The sequence below is a fragment of the Spea bombifrons genome, chromosome 9 (assembly GCF_027358695.1).
Source record: "Spea bombifrons isolate aSpeBom1 chromosome 9, aSpeBom1.2.pri, whole genome shotgun sequence".
Classification (NCBI taxonomy): domain Eukaryota; kingdom Metazoa; phylum Chordata; class Amphibia; order Anura; family Pelobatidae; genus Spea; species Spea bombifrons.
This window is the reverse complement of record NC_071095.1, coordinates 40,802,939-40,819,003: the sequence shown is the minus strand read 5'-3', so window position 1 is coordinate 40,819,003 and position 16,065 is coordinate 40,802,939. Positions and strand designations below refer to the sequence as shown.

Below are 16,065 nucleotides of genomic sequence, written 5' to 3'. Positions count from 1 at the left end.
TTCATTCTGGCATAGAGCTGGTGTGTTCACGATATCCAAGGCTGCATGTACTTCTTTACGATCCGCTGCACCGAACAGGGCTCCGGCAGAGTTTAGAAGTTTATACTTGTCGCTTTTAAAATGGTATAATGTAACTGTTGCAGAAATCACATCCGTGCCGTGTTAAGAGAATGAAACGGAATAAATGACACCGTGCAGCGCGTCGTGGAGATCAGCCCAGCTGCCGTTCCTGGTGGTGCGAGTGACGGGAACCCAAACTATAACTAATCACAGAAAAGCAGATAAATGCCACCTAAACTCAGAGTATACTGACAGTGGTTAAGTGTATCCATGCCACCAGCAGCTGGAGAAACCTGATATTTTTTACCGATTAAAATTGCAGACTTTAAAAAAAATATATTCATCAGGCTTGGACTGTTTATATGATATAGAGATTTATTAGAGGCTGTGTTCTTAGACGTGGGACATAAAAGATCAATTTAGTGTAATTGTTTTTACATTAACGTGGGAAAAAATTGTGGGGTTGCATCCAAAATGTACGTTTAGTTTATCATGCAACACAGCAGACGTAGGCACCGACATCGCACATGGTGGACATTTACAGGGTGGTGGGCGATTTGATGATGATCTATGGATCTTCACCGACCTTGCTGCAGACGCCGGTATCCTCGTATGGGCATTTTGCCTATCCCTACAACCAAGTCTGTGTGTATAGATCTTAACTATCGTCATTTTGTTTTGATAGTAGGAATTCCTATATCTTTAGCACAAGTACAAGTTCATAAATCAAGCTATAGAATTAACGCTATCCTTTACCGGGGCCATTTTGTTGGAGGCAAGTTGACTCCTTTGTGGTTGTACACTTCCTTGTGTCTCTACATCCTATGTTGTGTCGAGTGCACGAGCTTCGAATTCGGTCTCCGTTGTATAGAGCTCGACGATGTATAACACGTCTAACGCCTTGACGCTCATTGAGTTATCGGAGTTCTATGTACTAGAGGTGTACTATCGTCCGGTTTGTTAGTTACTCCCTTTAAAGATCTTTATTGCGGGCTCCTTCTGCACCTTCACTGGCTCATAATCTCCAAACAAAACGTATCTTCCTTTAAAGATACACTATAGTGAGTGTATATTTTACAGGCACTATCGATTTGGGGTTATGTCTCTAGCTGCTAGCGCTCTGTGATTGACAGTTGTGAAGGAACGGGCTCTGCCGGCGGTTGCGCGCAGTATCGGTTTGAAGTGTGCAGCATGGCGGTAGTGTGTGAAGTGTTGGCCGGTCTTGTTGTGCCGTAAGCCGCTCGCTCGTACACGCTATACTCCGGTCCGGTGGTAGGCCGCAGAGCCAGGGACATGGATGATTTGAAGCTGCAGTTCCCTTCCCTGCCCCCGTCTAAGGAGGACGCCGAGGTGAGCAGGGGCCTGTCGGACAAAGCCGTCCCGGGGGCGATTTGGGGAAAGCATTTAAAGGAGCCACGTCTGGTTCAAGGTGGCGGTTAATTTATGCACTAAACTAAGGGACATAATGCCCCCTTTAACACCTAATAGCCCCATTGTGGGGGGAATCGGTGTCGCAGCCTCTGACGGGATCCCCGACAGATTCATTAAGGGGGAACAACGACTGCTTTCCGTTCCTACTTTTAGACCAAAAATAAGTTCCCAAAGCTGTAATAGATTCTGCGTAAAGCATTCTGGCAGCTGCATTCCCGCTCTGATTTCTAAACCTGGTGCCCTAGACAAACACTCCGACTCCTTATCATGCTGTTTGTGGTAAACGCTAGAATGGCTCGGTCTTAATCGCCCAGACGGACCCCCTGGCTAACGAAAGTCAATGTACAGCCGGACCTCGTTAGCATTGCCGTAAGGAATCAGCGGTACTTGTGTGTTATCCGGGCTCTGCTTATTTACTTTTATTTTAAACCGTAACTGTCACCGAAGAAGGTATCCCTGGCGGTTCTGGGATTTACCAAAGAAAATGCAATAACAATTCTCAAGAAAAAGGTATTCTTTTGTCCAAAAGTGCTCAAAAAAAGCAAATTATATTTTTCTCGATCCAGAAACGGGTACTCGTAGTAAACCAATTAAGAGATTATGGAGTTCAATTAAATGGGGTAATAAGAAGCATCGTGGAACATTTCGAAGAGTTACTTTGCAGAGTTTATGAAACAAGAAAATGATTGACCTCCAGAAGTTCACACGTTAAGAAACTGAATAAATATTTAGCTGTTTGTAAGGTTTAACTGTTAAAGTTTATTAAATATAATTGGATTTGGGGTTTCCTGTGCACTAGATGCACTTAGGTGTGAACTATGCTTTTTAACCATTAAGTAAAATAAAGCTGGAAGTTTTTTTTCAAGTGCTGGATCGATCCCTTTGTTTTTTTTTGTATTAAATATAAAACCTTGGACATAATATGTTGTCATTAAAAATTACTTTTAATGAAAGAAAGCGAAATAAAACCCAGCTATGCCCCGATAATCCACAAGTACGGGATCGGCTCACCGTGGTGTTTGTGCACGAAAAGCCACCCAAAATGTTGCACGACTGGCAACAATGGCAGCAGATAGAGGGAGTTTTTTTTAAAAAACCGAGCTAAATCCTATTTTTTGTCAGTTCTGACCTACATTACAATACAACAGGAACGTTTAAAGGTATTGATGTAGCACATTGCATTCCGTATTGACGTCGGTCTGTGTTACTGCATGCCGATTCCTGCATGGGTTGTTATTTATATTATTTTATATAGCACCATCAAATTCCGTAGCGCTGTACAATGGTTATACAGGACATAACAAGTAGTAGGTAACAATATGACTTACAGAGACAACATGTGTGGAGGGCCCGGCTCAAAGAGCTTACAATCTACAGTGTGTTAGACTTGAGGCTGTAACGTGTGCATTAGCGGCATACTTAAGGATGCTACTTGCGTCAATACATTGAGCCAGGGGAGGAGGAAAACGAGACAGAATTCACACTGCTTGTTGCAGACGTATCAGTGATCTCGTGATTTTTCTTTCAGGATTGGTCGTATCCGATGCGGAGGGAGATGCAGGTATGTGTGTGTAATTTAAATACATAATAAAAGAGTGAAGGTCGGCTTTAGTTATCACCTTAATATAAATTTCATCTTCTATTGACGGAAAAGCAGATTTTAGCAAGTTAATGAGCAGGTGGAACAGTAACTTTAAAATCCCCGCGTCCGGTGTTAACACGTTTCTGGCGATGAGAGCCGTCTCTAGGAACTGGAAGTTCTTCTTGCTTTATGATTTTTTTTCTGTAGTTATTAACTCTCGCGTCTCCTGTCACTTTGGGTTACCACACTTATGGTGGCCGAGAAAGCCCTCTTCTTGGATGCGATGTGTAATTGAATATATTTTGAACCGTTACAAAACATTGTCTAAAAATGTTGAGTTTAAATTTCTCCTTTCTCGCTGTTTATAAAGGAAATTCTGCCAGGCTTATTTTTGGGTCCATATTCAGCCGCGATGAAAAGTAAGGTAAGTAACCAAATCTGGGACGGCAGCAGCGACTTTGCCTGTTCTAGCACCCAGCGGTCCTGATCTAACCGGGCTTGGTTTCGTTTCTTTTCAGCTCTCAATGCTTCAGAAAAATGGAATAACCCACATAATCTGCATCAGACAAAGTATTGAAGCAAATTTTATTAAGCCAAACTTTCAACATTTATTCCGGTAAGTTATTGCCTGACATACGTTGTGACTGAGGGGTGCTGTGGCATAAGGGATTTACAGTGTGCGCGTGCGTACGTTTGTTTGTATATGTGTATATAAAGGCCGCAATGGCATGCTCTTTATATTAGTTTGAAGGGATTATAGGCTGAAGAGAGATAAAGAGGGGGGGTTTACACATGATTAAAATTCTCACTTTGTTGAGTTTCCATATGGATGTTCACAAAGCCCACAATGCTGAATTACATGCTGCCAGATTGTTACTACTAGTCTTAAAGCAAAATGAATCGAAGATAGAGGCGGAGAAAGCGATCCAACGCTGTGGAGAATGATACGAAGCCTATGATTAAGAGCCACAAGGCTCGTAAGGCCAGTGTTCTACTCCCTGCTGATTGCCCCCCAGTCTATCGCTACTAGTCCTTCTCGTGTGCGGATTCTGGCGGTGTTATTTGGAATGTGGTCAGTTTGGCGGTCTCATCTCGTTTTCTCCGTGTCTTCCGTTTACATTGCTTTTTGGCTTAGACACCAGATCCTAAGTCTGCTGATCTATGTACAGTTGAGGGGTTTATCCATGAAGCCCCGCTTGTCCCCCATTAGGTTATCGTTGACAGGTTTTTACAGGATTATCAGCACTGCGCTGGGCTCATAGGAGAATTGATAACCTAAATGACTACTGCTTAGCCGCAGCCACGTCATTTACGCTGGAAGTTTCCTGAATTATTTTAGCATAGGGAACCAGTGTCTACTGTATTTAGGTTATAGGCTACATGGCAATATTTTTGGTGTATTTATGCACTATGATTGTGTATGTATATATTTGTGTGTGTGTGTGTGTATGTATGTGTATGTATATATATATATATATAATCTGACCATTCATCCAGATATTCACACATTTCATAAATGTTTTTTATTTTTACAGCTATTTAGTACTGGATATGGCTGATAACCCCATTGAAAATATAATTCGTTTTTTCCCAACGGTGAGTAGTAAGAAAGTTAATTTTGATAGTATAAAGTTGTGCTGATTATACTAGAACACTTTTTTTGTTTTTAGAACGCGTGTAGACACATGCCAAACTCGCGTGAATGGGATGTTACGGAAGGGTCTAGTATTAGTCTCGGATGATCTGCTCGGTTTGGTACCTTATCAGATCTTCTCAAACAAGCTTTAGACAACCTAAGCTTTCAATACATCACATATTTCCACAGTCCCTCCAGATATCTCTTTGTGTGTGGACAGTACGCCTTCCCCGTTGGTTATTACACGACGTGTCAGCGCTTCTCATTATCTCAGAACAGCGTCCTGCAAAATACAGATTATCTGAAATAAACGCTGGCACGTTAACACGCTCACTTGTGTGATAGGTAATTAAAAACTCTGGCAGAGCTCATGACCAAGCACTAAGGTGCAAAATGCGTCAAGCAATTACACTTTCACTTGTGTACTTTACATAAAATATGTGGATTTATAGTAAAGCAGACACTGGTGTTACTGAATTTTGTTTTGATTATAGTGTATTGTATATACGATGTAAATATACTATTTTTTTTTTTTTTTTTTTTTTTGCAGACTAAAGAATTTATTGACGAGTGTTTACAAACTGGAGGTACCGTTCACATTTTCCTCTGTAGTAACGCATTGTCCCAGCCCCTTGTTTTAGCGTATGTGTAATATATAAATGTGTGTGTTTATATATTCTTAGGGTTATATCTGGGTGGTTCATTATGTATCTCTCTGTGAATTATGTACACATTTGGAACATTTAATACTGAATGAAGCCATATATCTGAGGCTCCAAATCTCTACCATTAATGCATTTAACCCTTAATTGTTTGTAGTCCTACATCCATTGTACTTTCCTGCTAATAACGTGGAGCATATATGGACTCCCTTCTCATTCGAATGAGTCGAGATGCTTAATATACACAGAGTATCATTAGCGGTGCTACAGATTAGGACCAGGCTTTATTCTTTTAAGCCGTGTAATGTTTAAGAGCTCTAAAAATTATAAGTAACTTGGAAATTCTGTATATTTAGCGTTACTGTCCCAGTAAAACTACTTAATATTAAATCTGGTAACTAACATCATGACAGTGTCCCTTTTTAAATATGAAAGTATTCAGACTTTATGGTACGTTTTTGCAAGCAACGCTGGTTTGTCATTTGTCTCTTTGTCTTCCTTCCATGCGTGAAACTCTTGTGTGTTCCGTGTACAGGAAAAGTTCTCATACATGGAAACGCAGGGATTTCTCGAAGTGCCGCCTTAGTTATTGCATACGTTATGGAAACATTTGGAATCAAATACAGGTACAGGACGCATCTTCATATGACCTCTCCTTGTGTTCTGTGGCAACCTCTTTCATGTAATTACAATCCATTTCTTTCTATTAAAAGCACCTTAAAGCAGAGATGTGGAGATCACGCTGCGTGATTAGCAGCCCTCCGCCGTCATTTAATCTTTATGGCTGCATCCGTGCCAGATCTAACAGTAGCTTGGGGGGGGGGATTGGTAAAGTTGTGATGGAACCCCACCCCTTTAAAATTAAAGGGGCATTATTAAAAACTAATTGTGTGAAAGGGCTCTAACCAGCGAGAACTGCACTTAAAACTTTATTAAAATGTGACACTTTATACATTTATTATAGATTTATACCGCTGTGGTGTACAATGGGTCACGTTTAGTATGCTTTGCACACAATTTAAGTAATACTATTTACCGCTGAATACTTTTCCCCACCTGTACGCTCCAATTCTGTAGGAAAGGCTATGATAACGGCTAGGTTATTTTATGCGTTTACAAGGACTGTTCTCGGTACCTTTCAGCAGCTAAAGCATATTCCATGCCTCTGTTGCCTGTCACACGGGCAGCTGAATGCGTTAATATAATCTGCGAAGTATTGGCGCAGAAAGGCCAGTTTCAGTAAATATGCAATATCTATGTTGCAAAAAGGGTTAGCGTCTTAAAACCTTTAGTATAAACTGTAAGAAGGTAAGTGTGCCTAAAACAACATTCTCAGTTTAAAAGGAACTTTAATAAACTTAGTGCCTTTATAAACACAGCCCACTCTGTGCCAGTTTCTAATTGTTATGCCTGGTCTACCTTTTCATGAGAACATTACCCATACTTGTGAAGACCCCTATTTAACGGTCTGTAACTCTTTCAGGGATGCATTTACGTACGTGCAAGAGAGAAGGTTCTGTATTAATCCCAATCCTGGATTTGTCCATCAACTGCAGGTAGGAAGTAATGCAAAAAATTAAATTGCTACAGAACAGACTGAAAAATCAGACGTATATCTATAAGTATATATGTGGGTGTGTATCTGCCCACATCGGGGGCAGATAAAATGCTCACTTGATTCACATGAGCCCCTGAGGAAGTCGGTTTAATGTAATGAAATATGTAGGGCTTTTATCTTCGTACAAAAGTTTTTAACTATCTCACTCACCAAAGCAACACTTTGTGTGTGTATCTAATAATAATGTGTGTGTTATATGTGATTTGTTTAAAAACATAGCATATTGCATTGTAAGCCAGAAGACTTTCTTCACGTTTTTCTCCCTATTTTTTTTGTGTGCATTAAATTTCAGGAATATGAAGCCATCTATTTAGCAAAGTTAACCATCAAAATGATGTCTCCTCTTCAGCTAGGAAGACCTTTATCCCTACAGTCTGGTGCTACAGGTAAATCATACAGTGGCTTCTAAAACAGCGGGATGGATGTGCATTAGTATATAGCATTGTGCCTAGGTGATCAGCCTCCTGCCTGCTGTATTATCTCAGATATATATACGTAGTTCCACAGGCATTTTCAAAACATAAATATTTGATCTAGCTTCAAGAACGTATTCACTAAATATATTCGGCATCTGTTTATCAGGAAGTCTCAAGCGGATGCTCGAGGAGGATGACGACTTGGGAAACATGCAGGTGTCGGCAACCCATGATGGTTAGTTATTACTGTACATTAACAAGAAGACTTGAATGGGTTGGAACGCAACAAGCTCACTGAAAAATACAAATATTTAGTTCTGTTCTTGCCCTGGTGCTGCTATTGGGATGTATGGACAACGATTGGCTTCTTCTTCGTTATGAGTGAATGGCACTAATTGTTTTACTACTTTTTACACAGTCGTTTTACTAAAAAGCGAGTAACTTTTTTTTTTTTTTTTGGACCTGCAAAGAGGTATTATTGCAATAACGCACTTTTCATACTTGAAGTTTTTTCCCCTTTATTTGTAAAATATAAATTAATTGAATGCAATGCAAATGTTTGGGAGGGATGACAGTGTGTATGTATATATATGTATATGTGTATATATACACACATTAGAAAATTATTTATAAGAAAAGGCTTTAGTATTGAAATATTTGCTAAAATTTTGTGTTTTGTAAATACATTTTTATAGGTTTAGGAGTTCTGAAATTTTTAACATACTTGGTTATATACAAAAGCATACTTGATAAGTGAAACGGATTGTACACATTACTGCTAATAACTAAAAACGTATTGAAGTCCTTTTTATTATGCAATTTCTATTGTGGCTTTTGCCAAAAAACTTTTTTTGTTCATAAAAAAAAAAAAATTGTACTGATGTTTTCCAAATAAACAAACTGTAAAACTAAAGTGAAATATAGCAGTTTTATGGAATATGTTTATGTACATGCATTGTATACAAGTATATCGGCAAGACCACTAATATTAGGAAGATACATTGGAATTAAATGTAAACGTTTAGTTTTTATTCCCCTATTGTGCTCTATAACCTTCTTAGCTGTAGCATCGCCCCTTAGGGCAGGGGTGTCAAGTTTTCTGCAGTGGGCCACTTCATCAGAAATGTATGTGTTTGTGGGCCGCACTCATTTATCACTGAGAGAAAATATGGCCTTTTAGCTTTATAATGCATATTATTACAGGGTTAAATTGGCGATAATGAAAAAAGCAGCGGAAAAGTTTTTTGATCAACTTGTATGGCATTCTATCAATACTGAATTACTTAAACAGTAAAACAAAGTCAGTCCACAAACCATTTAAAACAAGTTTAGCCAAATAAAACCGCACAAGGCTGGATCACACTGTCGGTACAAGATGTATTTAAGCTGTCGCACACTGGAGGCAGGGCCGGATTAGGAGACCCAAACGCACACACACCCACCAGGACAGGCTCTGCCCCACCAACACCCAAACACACCAGGACAGGCTGTGCCACAGCGACACCCACACACACACCCCATGACAGGCTCTGCCACAGCGACACACACACCAGGACAGGTTCTGCCCCACCAACCCCCAAACACACACAGACCAGGACAGGCTCTGCCACACTGACATCCAAACACACACACACCAGGTCAAGCTCTACACTGCTTTATCATTAACTGCCCCTTTTTGTATTTTTGCCCCTTGCCCCAGCCCGGCCCTTGCTGCCCCACGAAACTCTTGTCGATGCCCCCACTGCCATATTTATTACCCCCAGCCCTTTGTATTAAAATTTTTGTCCCAAGGGAATAACCCCCCCTCCCCAGAAAACCACAAGAATACAGACATTTAAAAATTCATTTTATTGAATCTTAAATTACCAATAAATTAAAGGCATTCTACCATTAGGCGGAGAAAAAAAAAGTGTTTCCAGCTTTGTTGAATGAAAAAAAAATATAAAGCAGTATTTTCATTCACAACAAATTACTACTTTGTAAATAAATAAGCCTTTTAGCGACCATTTTTTAATGAAAGATGTGTGGTAGACATTAGATCCGTTTGCTGTAACAATGACTGTTTGAAAAATGTCCAGACAATGCCTTTGTGTACCTGTAAACAATGTAATGGCTAGCTAAAGAATCAAAAACCCTTTCTGTGCAGCTCCTCATATTGAGGGATCAATAAATACAGTTCTAAAATAAGAGGTAATCGGGTTTAAAATATTGTGGTGTTGCAGTAAAGAGAAGTAAACTTTGTTCAACATCTTTGCAATAAACCCCTTTTACTGCAAACATGGAGGGTGCCACTAAAAGCGGTGATGTCATGTTTACATTTTAAACTCAAACATCACTTCTGGCAATGATAATGCACTCCTTTACTCCAGAGACCTTAAACTGTCAGTGTCTCTGGGTTAAGATAGGTAATTATTTGCCAAAAGAGCGCAAAAGGTGTCTGTTTAGTAGATTGGGATAAGATAACAGCAAGAACAAATACAAAAACCATGACGCTGCTACGCACATTGTATTTTGTAAAAACCCGTTGAAAAAGAAATTGACGCCATCTTTAAAACCTTTTAAGTGATTCTGAAACACAAAAGGCATCCATGCCAAGAATTGGAAGTACCTGTCACTGGATGCAAAGGGTTAATATGCATTTCTCATGGGGAAATTTCTTTATTTAAGGATGACCTTACACAAAACCCTGATTTTTTTTTTTTTCTGGTAAGTAAAAAAAATTATATATATATATATTTGTATGATTGCCCCTTTGATAATATTTTGCCTTCCAAAATCAATGCTTTTCTAATAAAATATTTAATGGAAAACCTCTGACGGAAAAATGTTCATCAGAAACCGTAGCCTTTTAATAATGACCAATCATTTTAGAAAAATACAATGCAAACAAAGTTAAAAAATATATTTTGTCTTCTGTGAAAAAACCCAAAAGAAATAAAACCAAAGTTGTTTTTTTTCCTTTTAAAGAATTTAACATTTCTAAAAATAGTGTAAAATTGCTTATTTACAAATTATATTACAGAGACTCTCTCCCCCAGAGGATTTTCATTGTAGGCTCTATGGTAAGATTTCGGGCGCGGTTAGTCGAAGAATCGGCTCTGCATGTAGGTTTCATCTGATGCGACATAGCCAAACTTTTCATAAAAGGCTACATTTTTGGGCTTGCATTCCAGAGTAACTTTGTAGCATTCTAACTTTTTGCTTAGCAAGGTAAGTACCGACAATAACCTGAAAGAGAGGGGGAAAAAACGTTCTGAATCTTCCTTGCAACGCTTTGGGGCTTATTCACTAAACCACTGGCTGTGGTTTGAGCACCCTCCATTCACTTCAAGGACAAAACTGGCCCTGTATAATGTATAGCCTAACAGGTTAGTTAGGAGACCTAAGAAATGTTGCTGATAAAGCTATACATTATACAGGGTCAGGCAAGCTCTTCCTGAAGCAGAATCTCGCTGGAGTGGCACCTTCATAATATATAGTGAACAGATATTTAAAACAGAACATCAGGTCCTGTGACTACTTACAGTTTCCCAAGCTGTTTCCCTCTGCATTCATCATGGACAACCACCTCTTCTATTCGGCCCCTCTGTAAAAACAGGTCATTAATGAAAACTTTCCTGGGAAATGCTTTGATGTTTAGAGGGGCTTATTTCCGTAAGAGTCATGTAACACCAACCAGGTTTAAAATCCTTCCGTTTCTAGCCTGGGCCTTTAAAGTAACTCTACGTACCTTCGAACATCCGTGTATAAATTTATGTTCCACGATCAGGGTAGCAGTGGCAACAACCTGCCCGAGATTAATATCTTCAACCACAACAACGAAATAATCTCCAGACTTCTTCATGTGGTCAAACTTTTCTGTTAAGCGGAAGAAGAAGGAAGGAGTTTTATTTCTGACGCTCGGATCATAGGCATTGAAGTTCATAAGCTTTTAGAGTGCTGCACTTCTGCCAAGGTTATTGTCACACACCAGAAAGACCAGTTAAACCAGTAGATGAAGTATATAATCTCCCTGCCAAATGTTTAAAAAGATAACAAACCGGATACATTTGGCCTTTGCGGGCTACAGTAATTCGATATAGATAAGATAGAAAAGGTCAATTGTGAATTCTAGCAAGCAGGGCCTACAACATGTTTAAATAAGTCACAGTTGTATACAGCTATGTTGGTGCTTACGAATAGAAGTTACAGTAATAAAAGGTGTGTTCTAAGGAGCCAGACGGCACAAAGGGACTTACTCATGAACTGCTCAGTGGTAACATCTCCAACTGTTGTCAACTGACTCAGTATCTTAAAAAAACCTGCAATAAAAGAATATGAGTTTAATATAAATGTGTGCAAATCATGCAGGAAAATGTAAGCGTCGGACCCCAATGAGCTCACATAGTGATAAAACCCTCCATGGTATCACGGCTACATTAAGTATGTTGGCAATTAAAAGGGATGACGTCATACTCGCACTACGCTGCATTGTGCAATACATGGATCAAGACAACAGTACCTGGCAACTGGATAAGCAAATTGGCACTAATCAAGCTAGGGTATTGAGTCGGCCCCTGAGGCCTGGAGTTTGATGCCCCTGCTTTAAACAGCGAAATGAATGATTTATTTTCTGGGTGTTTTAAATGCTTTGGATGAATACCTCGGTTCACGTCAGATGTACAAAGTGGTCTAAGAACGAGGCCGTCCCCGGGATGCACGGGAGAGATGGCCGGGCAAAACGACGCTGTGTTCTGGGTCCAGTCCAGTTCTTCCAGTAACCTCGGGTCAAACAGGGGTGTTTCATCGGGTATCATGGTGGTAAAACTGAAAATCCTAAAACAAACATCAAGCCAAGTCAGACTCAAGCCAAGTGTCCTGTTAGTTCTGCGATAAGCTTATTTAAACTACTTTTTTTTCCGGGTTAATATGTAATAATTGAATTCCAGTCATTCTTGCATTTATTTTCTCCAATGTGTTCTTTAATCAGTAAATAATATCCAATAAATATACATTATGGAACTAATACAATTCACACTTTAGGACAGAATGCCCCACTTTATACTGATACATTTACCACTAATAGGTTTGTAAATGTTTTTCCATTACAGAAACAATATACTCCATTAAGTTGCAGCTCTGAGTCACGCAACACGCCTCTATGTTACACGTATCATTAAAGAAACTATGAGCTCAGACCTGAACAGCAGGCAAAACCTATTAAAGTTTCCAGGATGTCAAGTAAAAAAAAAACAAAAAAAACTACAGAGTAAGTTTTTTTTTTTTTCCTGGAAACTTTATTCACTGCGCACAGGGGGTGACAGGGCCTCCCTTTGGTACCTCTGCGGGGGAGCGAGCAGCTTATATACATAGCAGCTTAATACAAAGCTTGCCCAATGCCTCAGTAAGGGGTATATTATGCCATACTTTACTGGTGCCGATATATAACGGGGGTTATATCCAACAAGTGATTTTAGTCCAAAGTATCACATCGCTGGGAGCTCTCTCTCTGGGTTTCGCCAATTCTCCAGGTCACCACGGAGAAACTCCAGGCTGCTGGAGAGGCGTTAGTGCCCCCCACTTCCCCTACAAACATGGCGTTTTCCTGCATGTGGGACTAGCACCGCACACAATGTCAGGGGGACCCGCCCACCACACCATCGGGACCGCCCACCGCCATGCTGAAAAGGAGCCTGGATGTTCCCATGTATGCTTATCACCATAGCAACTAATTGAATGTCTCTGCTGATTGGACCATGTAATTGGTTGGTGTTTTTTTGTTTTGTTTAAAAACACCCAGGGTGGAATATGATGGGGAAAAAGAAAACAGAATACAATAATAATTATTGGTAAGTTGGGAAACTGGACATTGAGGTAAAGTAATCATTGTACAGCGCTGCAATGGGGGATAATTGCTTATTTTAGAATTCTGCCAGACATTCTGCTCAATTAGCATAGAAAAGAAAAGCAAAAGGTCCTTTATGCCTATTGTGCGTCACCTTATCAAATGGTATTTGTGGACAAAGGATCCCCACTGGGACAACCGATCTATGTAGATCCCTTTGAATCCTTTTACTGATAGCCCTTGGTATGGTAATTGAATATATACTGTGAGGAACTATACTCAGAATCAGCAGCCGCACATTTTAATATTTCAGTATTATAATCCTGCTATTAGTCCAAAGAGTAAAGAAAATGGATTTATGACCTTAACCTTAATTATGATTTGTAGAAGTTCATGAAAAAATGCCCAAAAAGATGCTGCTTTAGGTAAGCTTAATAAATAAAAATAGTGACCCCTCCAGTGGTGTATAGGTAATAGGTGTGAGTAAATAGTTAAATTGGAACTTATATGCCATATGTGTATCTCTTAGGAATGGGGGTGATTTAAGATGAAGGAATATCGCACCCCAATCTCTATTCCCCTAATAATCTTCTAACTCGCTAGAATAGATCAACTTTGAGCAATAAAATTCACATTATTATGCATCAATGCATTACAACCATAATGGCCATGCCACATAATAATAACCATATAGTGACATCACAGTGTTACACATCAGCCTTAACCCAATCACTGCCAGCCAGTGATCACAGAGATGGTTGGTACCTGCTCCTGTGTCTGATTTGGCTAATAGACAGATCAGACACAGTGGCCCGCAGTGAATTCGGAGTGTACCGGTACCCACTGCCTAAAACACAGAGCATGAGACCAGACACTGGCCCGTGATTAAAAAACCGGTGCAGAGGAACTTGGCCCACCATTAAATGAAGTGTTTTACTCTGTGCCAGACACCGCGCCTGCTACTCGACATCACTAACACTACAGACCTCCAGGCCCAATCCATCACACATATAATAGGCTGAGAGTGATGAGAGCTGATCACCAGCATCAGCCGGTTGGCAGAAGTTGCCCAGGCTTCGGATCCCGGAAGACGGGTTAGTGATTTAACGGACAGGAGGGATAAGGTATTCACAGTGATACTTACCTCCGAGAGAGAGAGACCGGCTGTCTGCTGTCCCGATCCACTTAACGCCCTCTGATGAATCCTTTAGGCCCCGGTGCCTGCACACTGGGGAAACTAAGACGTGGCGTGACGTCAGCAGCTGAGCGGCGAGCCCAAGCTTTCAACCAATCACAACAGTGCGAGAGGAGGACTGGCCTTGTGTGGGCGGAACCCGTAATGCAACGTCAACCACAAGCAAGGAAGCAGGAAGTGGATTAGCTGTGCGTTGCTATGGTTACTAACGCCTGAAAGCTCCTTGCACGCGCGTTCTCGTTAATCTGAATACATTTGGGCCCATTGATGGTCAGTAATGGGAAACGGTAAAAAGTATGTATATGATCTATTTGCTTTGTTTTCATGAAAGTCATTTGGCCTTCTGGGAAGCTTGTTTTAGAACAGTTAGGTATCTGGGGCCAGTTGTCCGGGTCCCTTTATTGAAATCACATGAGCCACATGCCTATCCCATGCAAGTCTAAACATCCCACACTGTATTAGCCTCTACCACTTCTGCTTGGAGGCTGTTCCGCTTACCTAGCACCCTCTCAGTGAAGCAAAACCTCCTTACATTACATTACGGATAACCTCTGTGGCACTTAAATGGTAGATGGGGAAATATTGTAAACTCTAATTCAGCTTTCACTTTGCATGAACTTACTGTCTGAACTTGTAAACAATAAACATGTATTTATTTCTATACCCAGATGCTCCAGAATCTCTCCACGAAGAGAATCATCCATTTAATTGCCTTCAATCGTACCCGACTACGGCAGAAAACCTGGACAAAGCTCGTGAGCCTGTGGTTAGTGTCCCCGGGGTTATTCCAGGGCTGTTGGTAATAGAGCTACAAACGTTTAGGGTAAATATTACTATTATGGAAACGATCTTTACACCCACAAGAATTGTGTGACCCCTACAATGCTCGCTGGCAGTATTAAGATTTACAAATTAGGGTTGCGGCTCCTTTTCAATTCAAGGAACTCCAGCAGCGTATCGGTGCTTGTTTTTGCATCACAAGACAATTAAGTGTTCCTGGCAAAAAATCATGGAAAAGTCAACATTTTAAGGGTTAAAAAAATTGTTCGAAAGTTTTGTACTTCCACCAGTACAGAGGTTGGGAGGGCCGCATTTCAGTGCCATGTTACCTGTTGGGATCACGTGTATGGCCAGCTCCGGACCTTCACCCTGAGTATTGACCAAGAACCCCAAGATCTGCAGTTAAATCCAGAGTGTCCCCAGTTATGACATATCCCCTTACATACCCCTTTTTGGAAATAAACCCTCATTACCTAATATATTTCCCCTTAATCTGTCAGTTCTAGTTTTGTCGTATCCTGTGACTGTATGGACGGTAAGAAGCACGTATACACGTACCACGTATTCATATATACATATATCACATATAGATATACCACATACACATATACCACGTATTCATATACCACATATACATTTATACATTTACCACGTATACATATACCACGTATTCATATACCACATATACATCTATACATATACCATGTATACATATATACGTGTATAACATATATAGATATACCATGTATACATATAGCAGCCAGCCAAATGGGATAATCTTAATCAGTGTGGTATTTTCTATAGCTCGTGCCGTATTTAAATATGTATAAAATGCATCCAAAATTGCAAAAATGTCAATTT

The 16,065-nt window shown here is 40.1% G+C and overlaps 2 protein-coding genes across 2 annotated transcripts; one reads left to right on the top strand and one right to left on the bottom strand.

Annotated features, from left to right (window-relative positions):
- Positions 1–1,235: 1,235 nt before the first annotated feature.
- STYX (serine/threonine/tyrosine interacting protein) lies at positions 1,236–8,324 on the top strand. The gene is made up of 10 exons (XM_053474561.1): positions 1,236–1,410; positions 3,020–3,052; positions 3,444–3,497; positions 3,592–3,689; positions 4,609–4,669; positions 5,260–5,296; positions 5,907–5,997; positions 6,855–6,927; positions 7,282–7,375; positions 7,572–8,324. Exons 1-10 carry the CDS (start codon positions 1,354–1,356, stop codon positions 7,643–7,645), a joined length of 672 nt encoding a protein of 223 aa, XP_053330536.1. The 5' UTR covers positions 1,236–1,353; the 3' UTR covers positions 7,646–8,324.
- Positions 8,325–10,185: 1,861 nt separating this feature from the next.
- GNPNAT1 (glucosamine-phosphate N-acetyltransferase 1) lies at positions 10,186–14,456 on the bottom strand. The gene is made up of 6 exons (XM_053474562.1): positions 14,374–14,456; positions 12,048–12,220; positions 11,644–11,706; positions 11,136–11,263; positions 10,930–10,991; positions 10,186–10,633 (listed from the first exon to the last, which is right to left on the bottom strand). Exons 2-6 carry the CDS (start codon positions 12,199–12,201, stop codon positions 10,486–10,488), a joined length of 555 nt encoding a protein of 184 aa, XP_053330537.1. The 5' UTR covers positions 12,202–12,220; positions 14,374–14,456; the 3' UTR covers positions 10,186–10,485.
- Between the last annotated feature and the right edge of the window lie 1,609 nt (positions 14,457–16,065).

What these genes read in the sequence shown, in the direction of transcription:
- GNPNAT1 (XM_053474562.1), bottom strand. Translation starts at nt 12,201, where the DNA reads ATGATACCCGATGAAACACCCCTGTTTGACCCGAGGTTACTGGAAGAA. An exon ending in TACATCTGACGTGAACCGAG is followed by an intron (nt 11,707 to 12,047) that starts GTATTCATCCAA and finishes CTTTTATTGCAG; the next exon opens with GTTTTTTTAAGATACTGAGT. An exon ending in TTATACACGGATGTTCGAAG is followed by an intron (nt 10,992 to 11,135) that starts GTACGTAGAGTT and finishes CTGTTTTTACAG; the next exon opens with AGGGGCCGAATAGAAGAGGT.
- STYX (XM_053474561.1), top strand. Translation starts at nt 1,354, where the DNA reads ATGGATGATTTGAAGCTGCAGTTCCCTTCCCTGCCCCCGTCTAAGGAG. An exon ending in ACATTTGGAATCAAATACAG is followed by an intron (nt 5,998 to 6,854) that starts GTACAGGACGCA and finishes TAACTCTTTCAG; the next exon opens with GGATGCATTTACGTACGTGC. An exon ending in CCTACAGTCTGGTGCTACAG is followed by an intron (nt 7,376 to 7,571) that starts GTAAATCATACA and finishes TCTGTTTATCAG; the next exon opens with GAAGTCTCAAGCGGATGCTC.